This window comes from Pyricularia pennisetigena, chromosome 1 (assembly GCF_004337985.1).
Source record: "Pyricularia pennisetigena strain Br36 chromosome 1, whole genome shotgun sequence".
Lineage (NCBI taxonomy): Eukaryota > Fungi > Ascomycota > Sordariomycetes > Magnaporthales > Pyriculariaceae > Pyricularia > Pyricularia pennisetigena.
The window spans coordinates 2,131,715-2,147,274 of NC_043740.1; the positions used below are offsets into that span (position 1 = coordinate 2,131,715).

The 15,560-nt window shown below is 52.3% G+C and overlaps 5 protein-coding genes across 5 annotated transcripts; 1 reads left to right on the top strand and 4 right to left on the bottom strand.

The window, feature by feature from the left end:
- Window positions 1–700: 700 nt before the first annotated feature.
- PpBr36_07199 (uncharacterized protein) lies at window positions 701–1,526 on the top strand (the record flags this gene model as incomplete). Its single annotated transcript, XM_029894337.1, has 2 exons — window positions 701–1,021; window positions 1,089–1,526. 2 exons carry the CDS (start codon window positions 701–703, stop codon window positions 1,524–1,526), a joined length of 759 nt encoding a protein of 252 aa, XP_029748236.1.
- Window positions 1,527–2,365: 839 nt separating this feature from the next.
- On the bottom strand, window positions 2,366–3,548 carry PpBr36_07200 (uncharacterized protein; the record flags this gene model as incomplete). The annotated part of the gene is made up of 3 exons (XM_029894338.1): window positions 2,366–2,674; window positions 2,745–3,071; window positions 3,156–3,548. 3 exons carry the CDS (start codon window positions 3,546–3,548, stop codon window positions 2,366–2,368), a joined length of 1,029 nt encoding a protein of 342 aa, XP_029748405.1.
- A 1,132-nt stretch (window positions 3,549–4,680) lies between these two features.
- On the bottom strand, window positions 4,681–5,307 carry PpBr36_07201 (uncharacterized protein; the record flags this gene model as incomplete). The annotated part of the gene is made up of 1 exon (XM_029894339.1): window positions 4,681–5,307. One exon carries the CDS (start codon window positions 5,305–5,307, stop codon window positions 4,681–4,683), a length of 627 nt encoding a protein of 208 aa, XP_029748403.1.
- A 736-nt stretch (window positions 5,308–6,043) lies between these two features.
- PpBr36_07202 (uncharacterized protein) lies at window positions 6,044–7,927 on the bottom strand (the record flags this gene model as incomplete). Its single annotated transcript, XM_029894340.1, has 1 exon — window positions 6,044–7,927. The coding sequence occupies one exon, from the start codon at window positions 7,925–7,927 to the stop codon at window positions 6,044–6,046; it is 1,884 nt and encodes a 627-aa protein (XP_029748407.1).
- A 4,472-nt stretch (window positions 7,928–12,399) lies between these two features.
- On the bottom strand, window positions 12,400–14,839 carry PpBr36_07203 (uncharacterized protein; the record flags this gene model as incomplete). The annotated part of the gene is made up of 3 exons (XM_029894341.1): window positions 12,400–14,469; window positions 14,538–14,695; window positions 14,767–14,839. 3 exons carry the CDS (start codon window positions 14,837–14,839, stop codon window positions 12,400–12,402), a joined length of 2,301 nt encoding a protein of 766 aa, XP_029748406.1.
- Between the last annotated feature and the right edge of the window lie 721 nt (window positions 14,840–15,560).

Consider the following 15,560-nt stretch of genomic DNA (forward strand, 5'->3'; position numbering starts at 1 on the left):
CCGATTAGACTAGTGTAGCAGTTAGTAAGGGCCCATAGCGGCAGCTACTGTATTGTGTACAGGATGCAATTCATCCGATTTGGAACCAAGTCCAAACAAAAGGTAGGAAGTGCGTTTCTGTGTTTAATTTTGCTGACGGCACGCACTGTTCTGAGCCCGGGCCACAAGTAGTAAAATAGCGACAAGCAGCAAAGCAGCAGTAAATGGGTTGGCAAGTCAGGCAGGCAATGGAGCTCCATACATTAAGGTACAAACGAAAGCCGTTACGACCGTTCAATTCCCTCGGTCCAGAAATTGGTCAGTCGCAACTGGTCGCGCTTTCTTGGTCCCGCCGGGGGGAGGTCCACGCATTCGCGGAACCCGGGGGATTCCAATGACAGAGTCAGAGACATGTGATTGTCTGGGGGTGGGTCTGGCTTACCTACTATGGGAAACCACTATGACCGCAAAGGCTTTCGTGGCTGGTAAAGCTCGAGCGGTGGCGCGAAGCAAATAGCTAAACCAAGGCGCATTGCATGAGGAGCTTCAGCCACAGAGAAAGCTGTTCGCTCAAAACGGTCATTATAACTCATAGAGCATCTTTACTTATATTCACACAACCAAGTCATACCCTGTCAGTTTGGTGGGCCAGGATCTCACTGCTTACGATACTGGCAGAGACCTACTCAAGAGACGGTTGCTTCAGTGCCCAGCGTCCATAATGCTCAACTATTCTGGACTTATCGGGGTGCTGCTGAGCATGTGCGCATTTGCACCCCACGTAGCTGCCAATGTCGAAAAGACAATATTCCTTGGTCCCGAGACCATCAACGTCCCCCATCAGAGCCCGACCATCGCAGATCTTGGTCTCGACGTGTTGAGCCCGCACAGCGCCGAGACTCGGTCGATCCGGACTTACCTGGAGGCAGAATTCCCTGGGAAGGACGATCAAGGTCTCCGTAAGGGAAAGACGACATGGCTTTTGCTCGACAACTTGAAGCCCGGGCAGCGTTACGAGGTTCGCGTATGCTGGATGGCAACCGTGCGTATAATCCCCCTCTTCTGCATGTTACATGTGAAAATCAATATTGAAATAAAACCTATTATAGCAACCAACATCCTTCACTCTAAAGACGCATGAGGTCCCAGTGGTTTGGGATACTCCTGAGCTGATCTCAGCACTATCAGAGTATTCAACCGCTAGGCTAGAGAAAAGGTCCACTCACGAAGGAGAGAGACCTGAGCAGTCCAGTCGCAAAGCTACTGAGCGGCAGGGAGAGCACGAAGCCTCAGTGCTGTTGCTCGAAATACTAGCCGCAGCCGATTACTTCACCGACGACGCGGATCTAATGGAAAAAGTTGAGCCGGTGCATGTCGACATTATTTTGGATCCCTATGTCTTCAACGTTCTACCACGCTCCCTCATCCCGACTGTTCTTTACATATTGGTTGTAGCGACCGTCTTTTCGTTGTTTGCTCGCAGGATGGCGGCAGGATTTCGCGAATTTGCTTCAGATAAAGCTACTACTGAGAAGAAGAAGCAATGATGCCAGCTACTGGACAATGGACGATAAACAAGGAAACCCTAAAAGTCACGATCTGCGCTTTGTTCATCTATCTTCGTCAGATATAAAAACTAAAAACTAATGCTACTTGGGTAAAAGTATAGGCATAATATCCTGTTAAAAACGACTCGACTATGAGCGTATCTGTTTCCTTTGTCAACCGATATACCTACACACATACCTGCACGGGAAATATCTGGCCTATTCTCCCACTATTCCACTCACCAGGATGACCGCCAGATTAACCTGGCAGATATTCGAATTCAAAGATAGGTATGTGGCCGGGCATGGAAAAGAATGAATCGTGAGACCTGATGATGAATTCTGGACGCTTCCTTTTGCCGTGTCATGAAATTGGGTCTCTTCATGCACTCGCCCGATGGGTGCCTACCACCTGGCAATGAACGAAACGGAGAGGATCAGCAAGGCAACTCACAGGGCCAGGGCGAGATCGAAGGAGTCTAGTCTAGGATCTGAGGTCATTTTGAGCCGAATATCAGCGGCAACAAAGGATCAACACCCATATTCTGGAGCTGATAGCAAAACTCCGGGCATCTTCAACCACCCAAAGACCCCTCCAGCAACGGCAAAATCTTTGCAGACAGATGTTTCGCGTGGCATGACCAAGAATTTTCTGTCCGGTCGGTAAAGCTTTAAAGAATGAGAAGGAAAAGAAAACGTTGCGCATAATGATGGTTTGAGTTTAAACAGAAAGAATCCTGCTTCCCCAGCCAGTCCTAGCAACTCCCACACGAAAAAAAATATATGATGGGCGCATACTATTAAGAGCTATAATTCAAGCGATTGCGCACCACTTGTGGTCAATAGCGTGGGTTTCCGCCATATGACGGTTGTCCATATGACTGGTTTGGAGGAGGGGGGTAGTGCGGCGGTTGTTGCGGCTGGTGATGTTGCTGTGGTTGGTGGTGCTGTTGTGGTTGGCTTCCGTACTGATGCTGTGTAGGGGCGCCACCACCACCGTATGAGGGCGCATGGCTGTTTTGTGACTGAGTAGTAGGTGAGAGGGGGCCGCTGCCGGGCTTAGAGGGCGGCATATAAGAAATCGGTGGTTCTGGGCCATTGTAAGGACCGCTGTGGCCAGGGTTGGAGTAACCAAAGTTGTTGTGGCCCTAGATACACGGCAAAGAACGAATCAACCTCTGAAATCCTTTCAAAATCACATGTTGCGGGTTCACATACCGAACTGTTCGAGGAGCCGCCAAACATGTGAGCCACTCCTCCCATAACCTGTCCTGCTAGGCCGCCCGCGTGACCACCGCCCTGAAGTTGACCCTGGGTCTGGCCGCCGTGATAATTAGTCGGCTGGGATGGTTTTTCCTTCCCAGACGAGAAGATACTGGAAGCCAACTGGCTCACTATCTTGCCTCCTCCACCTCCACCCCCACCTCCACCGGAGCTGTGTTTATTGCCGCCCAAGAGGGAGCTGGCAAGGTCTCCAAGAGGGTTAGAACTACCATCTTGCTTCTTGCCGCCGGCTAGCGAGCTCAACGCACTTTGCGCGAAACTCTATTTTTTTGGCATTCGCAACGGTTAGCAATAGAACAGTCATAATAAAAGGCGGTCTCGTATCACGCTGGCAAAGCGACATACCCCCAAGCCCCTGTCTCCAGCCGGTCCGTCCATTCCCCTTGCACCGTCAGATAATCCGCGTTGTCCGTCAGCAGGTCCACCCATTCCCGGTGGGAGGATAGGTTCCATGCGACCGTCCGGGTGCTGTATTGTTTGACTGCCGTCCGGGTGGGTGATGATGCGCCCCTTCCCTTCGCTGCCGGGTATGCCGTACGGGTGATCGACAGCGTTGTTTGGCGTGCCGCCTCCGACGAGGGCAGGTTTTGTCGGAACCTCCCACTGCGAGCGGCCAGTTGCGAGTTCGACGAAATAGTATTTGCGACTTTGTCCGTCCCACTGAGCGATCCAGCCTGATGGTAAATGCGGAGGTGCGACGGTCGGGCCTTCGGTGCCAGGCGATGATGTGCCGGCCATCTTTCAAAGGAGGGAGAGAGAGTGTGTGAGAGGGGGGCGCAGCGGCGGGGAAGGCGACTGACAAGTTTGTCGATCAGCCCGAGTGGGTTTAAGGGGCGGATTTTGGGATTGTGGTACGGTTGCGACTCAAGGTTAGACTAAAGAGGTAGAGCCGCGGCAGCGCGTTGGTTGGGTGGTGGTGGGCTTGGCCTAAGGCAAAGGCTAAAGGTGGGCGAACTTTTTGCGCAGCGCAACGGACCTAAGTTTCTTTCTGTACGGTAAGGTACAGTGCCTAAGCTGTGGCGCTGCGTGGCGGGGAAGACGATGAGCCTACGTCACTGATTGTCTACTTTTAGAATTGAGCTGGGGACCAAATGAGGGCACTTATAGAGAACCCTGACTCGACAAAAACCATAATCATGGCGTACTCGAAGAGTGAGATTCGTGAGCCCATCGATAAGCCTAGCTACCTAGGTACCGGGTAAAATGTCAGCATTCGACGAGCAAGTAGCGCAGACAAAGAGCGACTTGAACAAGATGGAGGTGGGGCAGCCTGCTCATTTGATGCCGTTGCTACGGAATACTATATGTACTATGTATGGTACAGTAGATATGCTTAGATGGGGTGGGTCTCCCGCAAGAACTGACGAACCAATCAGTTACAGCGCATCCTCAGCGGTCTGGTCCAACTGTTCTGCACTGTCTGAATCCAATTCTCAACGGAAGCAAAGTATTGGAGTCTTATGAGAATCAACCTTCCCAATCCAACAATGCGACCGGGTGATACAATTCAAGGCTCACCAATTCCTCGCATTCCTCCCTCCGAGGCAGACACGGCCTCGTTTAGCTCTCTTGCTAGCTAGGCGGTCTGTCTGAAACTCATAAGTAGCCAAGTATCTTAGCCGTCTATCTAGGCTTTCATTCGGCCTTCACACAACTCCATATGAATAGGTCTCGTGCCTAGCCTGGCGAAGCATTCAATTGGCCAGGCTAGCGGCATTTTACCAGAGCATCAAACACATGAAGGAGCGAGGCGCACCTCACTCCAATACCACCACGGCGATGGAGCAGGCGACGATGTTCCGGCTCAGATGTTTTGAGGTCGGGCCATCATGGATGAAAAATTACCAGGACGGTTGCCAGTGTTTCTCTATCACTTGCTTAGGAAATCAGCAAGACTAAGACCTGACTTGTTCGCCGTTTCGTTCTGCTTTTGGCTCAGCAGTGCCTGCAGGCCCGCCTTTCGGTTCTTTGCGCGCTTTTTGCTGCTCGCATTGGCAGAGGGCGCGACAATCGGTGTTTGCTCTCTCGTCTTATCCACGCCCGCCTTAGCCGCCGCAGGCGACTGCCCCTGGACCTCGACTGTCGGTCGCTTCCTTCGCCGCCTGATGGGTTCCGGCGTTGAGAGCCCGAGCTTGGTGTACCTATGACACATGCCGCATGTGTAAACTTTGGCTGGGCCCGCCTGACGCTCCTTACGTCCCTGCTTCAGCTCTTTCTGCTGCTGGCCTGGGTTCAGTCTACTGCCTCTCCTGCGTCGCAGCACGGCCTTCTCAGCGTCGATTCTCAGAAAGTCACCATGTCCAGGGATCATTATGTGACCGCAGCCACCGCACACGTGCTCCTTTTGAGCGTCGGACAGTATCACGTCGTGGCTCAAAAGCACAGCGTTTCGTTGTAACAGCAGGTACGCAGATGTTTCTGGGGCTGAGCGGGCCAGCAAGTGGGCGGCGTCCGTCAGGAAGCCCATTTGACCGGCGAGTTGCTCAGTCTGCGCCATGTTCTGGCGGTCGGTCGAGTGAACGAGTCTTTAAAATGTCAAGAACGAAAGGTGGGAAAATACACTGGCTATATCAGAACTGGGTTTGACAGACTTTTTTTTGGCTTGTTTTGGACAGAAACACGGAACACAGGTATCGAAACGAAGTATCAGCCATTCTTTCCGAAAGTGTTGTACAAGGACTTGTAAGATAAAAAAGCAAATGAGTTTTTTTTTTTTTTTTTTTTTTTTTTTTTTTTTGGTGATTAACAAGCAGCAACATAAGGTTTGCTTTGTGGGGCGTGATCCACCCAGAAATAAGGTACGCACAGATGCACTCCGGTCTTTGGACTCCGTCCTCGCCTTCATCAGAAACAAACAAGTGATCCCACAGCAAAAAACTCACCACAAATTGCAGAAAACAGAATGGCCATGGGAAAATATTTCTATATTCGCGACTCATCTCGCACCATCAGACTCGAAAGACTGGTTGATATTGTACAAAAGAAGACATGACTTGTAGGAAAAGAGTCGAAAGACTCTCCTCGGAGCTCTCTTCCCTGTCAGCTGTCCCTCAAAGAAGCCAAAATTGCACCCCGACCGTATTCGATCGTAACCCAAGCAAATCCCTATTCGCAATGAGAAAAATATTGCCGTCCCCCAGAATCCGTTACTCAAAGAAATTGTATATACTCTTCTCCCCTTCATTTCTAAAGCCAGCTACACAATCCATGCAAGACTCATTTGTTTGTCTTGCTTAGAAGAGCCTGGGGAAGTTCTGAGAAGGCGACTTGACCTTCTTTGGGCTCTTGGCGGTGAAGGTGCCGTTCTTGGCGGCGCCCGTGGCCTTGGGCAGGACACCAGTGCTGGCAACCGACGGCGAGGTGGTGGTGGCGGCAGGCTTGTTGGCGGCAGGCTTGTCCTCCTCCTCCTCGTCGTCATCAAAGTCGTCGGCATCGCACGACTCGTCCTCGCCCGAAGCAGCCGGAGAAGGCGTGGCGCCTCCCTTGTTCGAGCCCTGACCGGCGTTGTTGACCGGGGCAGGCGAGCTGGAGCCCTTGTTTGAGCCCTGGCCAGCGTTGTTGGCAGGCGTAGCGGCAGCGGCCGGAGCAGTCACGGTGACGGTGACAGCGGCAGCGGTGACGGTGACGGGGACGCAGTCGCATTGGCTTCCACCACCCATGCCGGAGCCAGGGTTGCCGCCGCTGGAAGAGCCACCGTTGTTGGAGCCAGAGCCTCCACTGGAAGAACCTCCGTTGTTGGAGCCAGAGCCGCCGTTGGAAGATCCACCAGCAGCGGGAGCAGTCTGCTTGGGCTTCTGAACAACAACGGTGCGGGTGCCGAACATGGTGTTGGTCATGGTGGTGGTCATCTCACCGCCCTGGTTGCCTCCCTTGTTACCACCCTTGTCGCCACCGCCGTTTCCGCCCTTGTTGGGGGTACCGGCGACGGGAAGAACGGCTGAGGTCAGGACTTCCTTGGAAGCGCTCGTGATAACCTCAGGGATAGTGGTGACGACAACGTTGCCACCGGCTCCACCCTGACCACCAGACTGGGTGATGGTGACAACACGCATTGAAGTGACGGTGACGACATGCTCAGTGGTGATGGTGGTGATCTGGGCGCCGGCAGGAGTGGTCTGAGCAGCACTGGTGGCCTTGGCCTTGGACGCCTCAGCAACCAGGGAAGTAGAAGCCTTGGAAACCTCAGACACGGGGCAGATGGTGGTGCCGATAGTAACGACCTCAGTGACGAGGGCGGTCGACACGGCACCCGGAGGCAGGGCCGAAATGGCGGCGGTCTCGCCGGCAGCTGGGCAGTTGGTGATGGTAGGCGCGCACGAGATCACGGTGCGGACCGAAGTCTGCCTAACGGTGAGCGTGGTCAACTGAGCGCCAGGGGCAGTGGCAGCGGGCGCTGTCGAGTTGGCAAAGGGACGGGTAGCGTTGCCCGAGGCGGAGGCGGAAACGGGGAGAGCGGCCGACGACTGGCGAGCGGAGGCAGCGGCGCTAGTAGCGGGCGCGGTACCGTTCTTGCCCACAGCAGGAGTGGCGACAGGGGCAGTGCCGTTCTTGCCGGCAGCAGGAGTGGCAGCGGGAGCGGCAGATGAAGGCTTACCTTTGCCCTTGCCCTTGCCGTTAGGCTGGGCGGCGGCCGAGGTGGCGACGGCGGCAGAAGTGGCGCTCTCCTTCATCTTCTCGGCAACGCTCTTGGAAACCTGGCTGGCCTCGGTCACGGGGCAGACGACAGTGGTGGAGATGACAGAGTCGGTCACAACAACGGTCGATACAGCGCCAGGCGGCAGGGCCGAGATGGCAGCAGTCTGGTTGGCAGCAGGGCAGTTGGTAACAGTGGGTGCGCACGAGATGATGGTGCGGACGGCGGTCTCCTTGACAGTGAGGGTGGTCAACTGAACACCGCCAGTGCCAGAAGCAGCAGCGGAGCTGGCGGCCGAGCTGGCGACCGGGGTCGCGGGGACCTTGGGAGCAGCGCCCTTGCGACCCTCACCGGCGATACTGGTGGGGGCAGTGGTGTTCTGGCGTTTGAAGTTGCGGAAGTCGAGGTGCGGGTGCCTCGGCTGGTGGTGCGAGTATGCGGCGGCGACGGCCGCGAATACTCCCATGACAGTAACAGACTTCATCTTGACGGATAGTCTGTTGTCTGGTTGGTGGTAATGACGGTAATGGGAAAAACACCGAGATATGTCGATGTTATAAGAGTGGTGGTTGGAGGATTCCCTGTATCCGGTTTACTCTTGCAGATCTCTCGTCCAAAGGAATGAATTCGCACGTCGAGTTCAAGGCAGAGGGTGAGATGAAGAAAGAAAGTGAAAATCGATTCCACGCAAGAAAATAGACAAAAAAAGGGTTGGCTGGGCAGACACAGCTGCTCGGCTTGTTGAATGTAGATAGGTACGGTAGTGAACTAAGCTGCGGGAGGCGACTGAGGCGAATTGCAAGGATATGTTCACAAGTTTGAAGAAAATGAACGGTGTTTGAGATATAATCTCGAAAGAATGTAAATGGGCCTGAAAATGACGCCGTTTGAAGGAAAGATACCACAAGAGAAGACGAGGGTGAGGAGGGAAGAAGAGCTAGGGAAAGCCGTCGATAGTCGAGGGGAACCTCGCGGCCCTTTTGATGTTTGCCAAATCACATAAGGACCACACCCTCTCAATGGCTGCATAGTCGAGCCCCGTGGACTGGTGGATATGCTTAGCATGCTCCGGACCAAGAAACGGGCCCTTGTCGACCAGCCCCCGTCTCATCAATCCGCTGCTGGAATCCTGGGACGTCAATTTATTGTTCCAGGCACAATCCTCGGTCGCTTAACCCTAGTTGCGCTGCTAGGTATTATTATCACTTGGCAATAACAAGAGGGTTGCTTGCTTGCTTGGCTGTTTGGGGTACTTTGTTTATCTGTCTCTCTTGTGCTGTAATCACTGACAAGACTGGATGTTTCTACTGCACGAGGTATGGGGTGTGGGCTAAAGCCTACCGCAGTACCTGGGTTAGGTACTTTACTATAGGTATTCCCATCACATTCGATTGGGCCGGAGCTATGGTTTCCATCCATCATCTGACAAACGGCGCGCGCCAAAGGAAACCTGCCGAAGCAGCAGAAGCAAGATATGTCGGCAAGATGCAGCGTAACTTCGAAATCACTTTCAGGGGGCCTAGCCCAGCCCCCACCCCTCCTTCATGGTGGCGATTAAAATCCTTCTTTTTTTTTTTTTTGTGTGTGTGTGTGTGTGTGCGAATGGCTGTTGGTTTTTGCGTGGGCCTGGTGCATGGATGGACCAATGCTGCTTCTTGCCTGGTGATGCTTACTTAACTCGACTGATATCATTTTTTTCTGTGTAATGAATGGAAAAGGAGGTATCAGAAACACGTACGTACACATGCGCCCACTTACACGAGCCACACTATCCGATAAAATGATTTGGCGGATCACAGGAAAAAAAAAAAAAAAAAGGGCCTGCGTTCGAAGCCCCTTTTACCTAGCCCCTTACCACTTTTAAACTTGGTCATAGAGAACATGTCAGGTACCCTAGCGACATGATTGGTTAACTAAGCTGTTAAGATCGTCTCAGGTTCCGGGCATGCCTGGCAGAATCTGCAGGGCCAACTCAGTGGGCCCGGCGATTGAGGGGTTCAACCGAAGAGCCCCCAGACAGGGGGGCTGCGCCGAACCGACCGAACACCCTGTTCATGAGTGCCTGTCTGGTTATGGGACCATCAACCATCACACGCGCTAAAAAGCCACCGCGCCAGCCCATACATTCGTCGCTCCTATGTAATCTTTGCCCGGGGAAAATTCAAAACACATTTCAATCAAATTAGCGTCTGACGGATTATATTTTCCAATCATGATCTTCATTACTCTGCAAACCATGCTGCACGAGAAGAAAATAATATGGTGTGGAGACCTTTTGTGCTCACCCGGAAGCATCTATCTACCTACGACTGACCATACCAGTAATACCGCAGTAAAGAAGCTCCTAGACCTAGTCTAAAAGATACAGTGCACGCAAATGCAATCGTGCAGTTGACGCACGTTTGTTCATGCTTACAAAGTAGCTCAGGGAGGTATTGGGCAATGCACCACGGAGATCCTACCTTGCTCGGCTCACGCCCCGAGAACCCGTGCTTGTTTGCCCCCACTTCTAGGGCTCCCTTTATGCCCTACGGGTGTACAGTATGCTTTGGATGAACACAGCCCTGATTTTTGCATTATGTCAACGGTGATCCCCGCCTAGGAGGCAATGAATGCATGCGTTGTACGCATCCACCAAGGACGCCACAACCGTTATGAATCCCCGGCTTGCTTGCAGTAATGTACAATTCGCTGTTAGTTGGCCAGGTTGGGCAAATCCCAGTGTTTGCCCGGGGCTAAGACGTAATCTACCCGACATAGCAGGCCGCCATCATCTCCCTGACAGTTGACGTCTGACTAGATAAGCGCCTGTCATCTCATACCTGCTACCTACCTAGTTACGTAGAACCTGACTATACTAGCTTCCCCTCTGAGTCTATTCACTGGGGTCACACTAGCAGAATGTCGCTCTATGGGGGGGAAAAAAGACATTAACTCCTAGTGATAAGCGCCATCCCAAGCCTGGTTCTTGGGTAAATTGCTCCTCGTAAGAGGCTTCGCTGATATTGCCAAATGCCGTAATGCGTTCGCCGAATATTTTCCCCCGTTGTGGCTGATGGGAAGATCGCGTATAGCCGCTCAAATGGAAGTTTTGGTTTGGCCCATGCGACGACGCATATACATTGTGGCCGTAGTTGTTTTGCCGGGTGTCCGCAGTCATCCGATGATTACGACTCGCCATTTTGTCGTCTGAAGTATATACCCGGGATGTGGCTGTGCTCCCCTTTGCCCTTTCTACGGGGATTATTAATACTTTACTGTAGTTGGACATGCCCGAAAACCTACTATACTCCCTCTTGGTATGGAGAGCTTCCAGAAAAAGTAACAGAAGATCGATGGATATCCACTACCTGCTTGGCTGTTGCTGTCTCTGCGGAGATGCCCGTCCTACCATCTCCTCCCGCATACTACATTTCTCGACGATTCTCCGGGAATAGAAAAAGAGGCAAATGACGAACAAACCATGTAAAAAATAAAAAATAAAAAAACCCCCCGCAAGAAAAATAACCAAAAAGACCAGCGGCTCCATTCCCACCACCACTGCGCTTAGCTCTCTCCCCTGGGGTCCCGATCGCCGGTGCGATATAAGTGCATTGAATATTATCGTGTTAAGGTGGCTATGTTGATAATCCTCTTACACACCTTGAACAAATCTCCATCTGTTGTTTAGCAAGAGATATACCACTGGCAATTCTTCGGAAATGATGTGTGTTTGAGATGAATTGTGACATGCTGCGTGCTCCTTGCTCAAGGTCCAGTGTGAGCCGTTTCTCCACTCTTCCACACGAACCGCAATTGTTCATCACAAGGCCGTTTCACAACAGGCATTGCCCCCACTCCGGATGCCTTCTCCTGCCTAGACGAAGTCCAGATCCTTCCAAGCCCTTGGACTGATGGGTAATATTCGAGCCTTCACCCCTGAAAATGTTCGCTTCCTCGGCACGAACAACAAACAACCATTTTCCTTGCAATCTTCCTGGCTCCCATGTACAGTTCTAGGAACCCAAGTGTTTTTTGCTTTGTACGATCCTCCCGCAACACGGAGAATTGTACGTCTTTTGAACCACATTTTTGGGCTCATCAAGACACATTGATCTGCATTCACCATTGTACCTTAAAAATGGCGACAGTATGATGGAACCCACCCAAAGTTGGCCTATCCAATGCTATCACTAGGAATCTGCGCATTGGAACACTTCACATTTATAAAAAAAAAAAAAAAAAAAAAATATGTGGCAGGTAAGTAGGTAGGCAGGTCGGTGATTAAGCAGGTAGTAGACGGTCAAGTACACAGATAGATAGGTGAATTCCTAAGTCCCTAATGCCTTGTTTATCCTATGCCTCGGATTCGGGAGTAAATAATGCATTATCCGGTTTCTATAATATCGGCTTTTGAAAAAGGAAAAAAAGGCAATTCCAGAACAGTCTATTACCCAGTTGAATTGGGTCTCATTCATTGTTATAGTGTGAACTATGTAATTACCACGGTCAGCCTGTACTGACGTCAGTGGTCCTTCCCTGCTTCTCTGCCCCAATACTCCGTCATTATATCTGATGGTATGTTGCAAGAAGATGAAAAAGGATTTCCTACAAAAACAAAACAGGAAAAAAAAAGGAAATAGAATAGGGGTATGAGTGATTCGGGAAGTCCGGTTGATGGACAAAATTTCCCTTTAGGTCTCCGGAACCCTTTTGGTATTCCTTGCCAAATGTTGAATGCTCCTCACGCCGTTCCCATGAACCCAACCACCAATTTTTAACCCACCCGAACACCTGTATTTCGGAGACTTATCGCTTGCACTTTTGATATCATATCCCAGAATAAAGAAAAAAAAACGCCGATGTTGAAATCGAACACCAACTCCCGTAAATCATGCCACGGAAATGCGTGGGCTCAAAAACGCCGAAAAACCAAAGGAGTAAAACATTAGAGAAAGTAAATAGCCGACTTGCAGCTTATTTGGCGTACTTGGCACGGAAGTACTTGGCGGCGTTGACCATGTTGGTCAGAGCCTCCTTGGTCTCCTTCCACTGGCGAGTCTTCAGACCGCAGTCAGGGTCGATCCAGAGCTGCTCAGGCTTGAGGTACTGAAGCATCTCCTCGATACGATCCCTGATCTCCTGCTCGCTGGGAACACGAGGGGAGTGGATGTCGTAGACACCAGGGCCGATGTGGCGGGGGTAGGCCGAGTCGACGAATACCTTCAGCAGCTTGGCATCCGACTTGCTGTTCTCAATGGACAGAACGTCGGCATCAAGGGCAGCAATAGCGTGGAAGAAGTCCTGGAACTCGGAGTAGCAGAAGTGCGAGTGGATCTGAGTCGAGTCCTCGACACCACAGGTGGAAAGCTTGAAAGCCTTGACAGCCCACTGGAGGTAAGCATCGCGCTCCTTGCCAGAGCGGAGGGGCAGACCCTCACGCAGAGCAGGCTCATCGACCTGGATGACGTCGACGCCAGCCTTCTCAAGATCGACAACCTCGTCGCGGAGGGCAAGAGCGAGCTGCTCAGCCTGGACGGACTGGTGCACATCGTCACGAGGGAAAGACCACCTCAGACACGTGACGGGGCCGGTCAACATACCCTTCATGGGCTTCTTGGAAATGCTGACGGCGTACTTGGATTCCTTGACGGTCATCGGAGCGGGGCGAGAGATGTCACCGACAATGATGGGAGGACGCACGCAGCGGGAACCGTAGCTCTGAACCCAGGCATGCGTGGTGAAGGCGTAACCGTCCAGGCGCTCACCAAAGAACTGCACCATGTCGTTACGCTCCGGCTCACCGTGTACGAAGACATCCAGGCCGAGCTCTTCCTGGATCTTGACGTTGTTTGCAATCTCCTCCTCGATGAACTTAGCGTATTGCTCAGCGTCAATCTCCTTCTTGGTGAGCTTGGCACGCTGGGCACGGATAGTCTGGGTCTGGGGGAAGGACCCGATGGTAGTAGTGGGGAAGAGAGGAAGGTTAAGCTTGGCCTGCTGCTGCGAGATACGGGTAGGGAACTCCGACTTGCGGTTGTAGTCAGACTCGACAATCTTTGACTGCCTGTCCTTGACCTTGGGGTCGTTTGTCCTGCTCGAGGTCGCACGAGCGTTCATCGACTTGGCGTTGGCCTCGAGCTGCTCGCGGACAGAAGCAGGACCCTCAGTGACGGCTTTGGCGATAATGGCAACCTCGACAGCCTTCTCCGAGGCAAATGAGAACCAATCAGCAATTTCAGGGTCAAGCTTCTTCTCGCTGGCTAGTGTGTGCGGAGTGTGGAGGAGAGAGCTGGAAGTGGCAACAATGACACGCTCCTTGCCGAGCTTCTGGATCGCACTCTCAACAGTCTCGATGGCCTTCTTGAAGTTTGTCTTCCAGATGTTACGGCCATCGACGATACCGGCAGAAAGAATGGTCTTGGGCCCAAGGGCACCAATGACAGTCTCCAACTGCTCCGGGTTCCTGACGAGGTCGACGTGGACGGCGTAGACGTCCTTGGGAAGCAGGTCCAGGTTGTGGACAATGTCGCCGAAGTATGTGGCGAAAACGATCTGGGGGATCTTGTCGCCCAGGCTGGCGAACTTCTCATAGGTGGGCTTGAAAGCAGCCTTGACCTTGGCAGGAAGGTCAAAGACGAGCACAGGCTCGTCAATCTGGACAGTCTCAGCACCAGCAGCCTTGAGCTTGGTGAGAAGCTCCTCGTAAACGGGGACAAGCTTGTCAAGGAGGTCGATGGGGTCAACAGACTGACCACGGTCAGCCTTGGCGAGGTGGAGGAAAGAAACGGGACCAACGAGGACCGGGCGGGTGTTGATGCCAGCTTCCTTGGCCTCGTTGAACTCGTTCACAGCCTTGGGGCTGGCCGTAAGCTTGAAGGTCTGGTTGTCCTGCAGAGTAGGCTTGACGTAGTGGTAGTTCGAGTCAAACCACTTGACCATCTCCAAGCTGGGAACATCAACGCCATCCTTCTGGTGACCACGGCCCATGGCGAAGTACTCGTCGACGGGGTTCAGCTTGGAGCTTGAGTACCTCTCGGGAACAGCCTAGTGGATTATCAATGTGTCAGCTAGTCATCTCTAACATATCAAAGGTCTTATAGGACGGTACTCACTCCGAAGTCCTGGATGTGTGAGAGGACCTGGTCGTACAAAGCAAAGTCATTGCTGGGAATGATGTCGACACCGGCATCCTTCTGGATCTGCCAGTGGGCAAGCCTGAGCCTCTTGGCCTCGGCAAGGAGATCGTCCTGCGAGATCTTGCCGCCCCAATCTACCAGGCAACTTGTGTTAGCAGCGACCATCCAGCGCCATACCGTGGGTTGCAAAGATGACATGACATACAAGCTTCAGTGGCCTTCTTCAGGTCACGGTTCACACCCATGCGGGGGAAACCGAGAATCGCTGATTGAACCATTTTGCTCAACAGGAAATTTTCGCCGGCGATTTTAGGAGATCAATGTGATTATTCTTGTGAGTTTGACGGCTTCGGTGACTAGAAAGAGATGGAACAGCTCAAGTTAGACTAGCAATTTGACATTGGCAGCCCGGAGAATGTGAAAACTCAAATTACTCACTATTTTCTCCTAAAGCCTCACCTTGTGCCAGCTTGAATGCAGAGAGAAGACGAGTATGAGAGAAAGAAAGGAAAGAAGTGCTGGCGAAGTGGAATGGGACGGAGGGGAGAACAGACTTCATAAGAAGGAGGGGAAAGAAAGAAACAGTAAAAAAATTGTGGGGTCCAGACCCTGGTTTCGACTGAAATCTCAAGCGTATGAGGTATCTTTCCTACCTATCTCCTTTGGGAAAGGTACTAGCAGCTTCATGGACACCTCAGCTGACTTGATGGCCTGCTCCGACTCCGAATTGCCTGGGAAGCAGCAAGAGTACAATTCTGCTCCGATGAGCGCTGTTGAAAGGTGGGATGAAGCGTCAGGGCGACTCGTGGAGGGGCACAAAGGTGGGGCGCGTAGAGCTCTAGTTCGAAGCCTCGACCTCTTAGAAACCGCGGGGCAAGATTAGAGAGGGGCTCAGCAAGGTTTAAAGTTTTGCAGAGAAATTTCAATCCCAATCCCGTCATTTTCTGCCAATCGCTTGTTGCTGATGCTACCGAAAGGGAATCTCGACGTGGATCCATC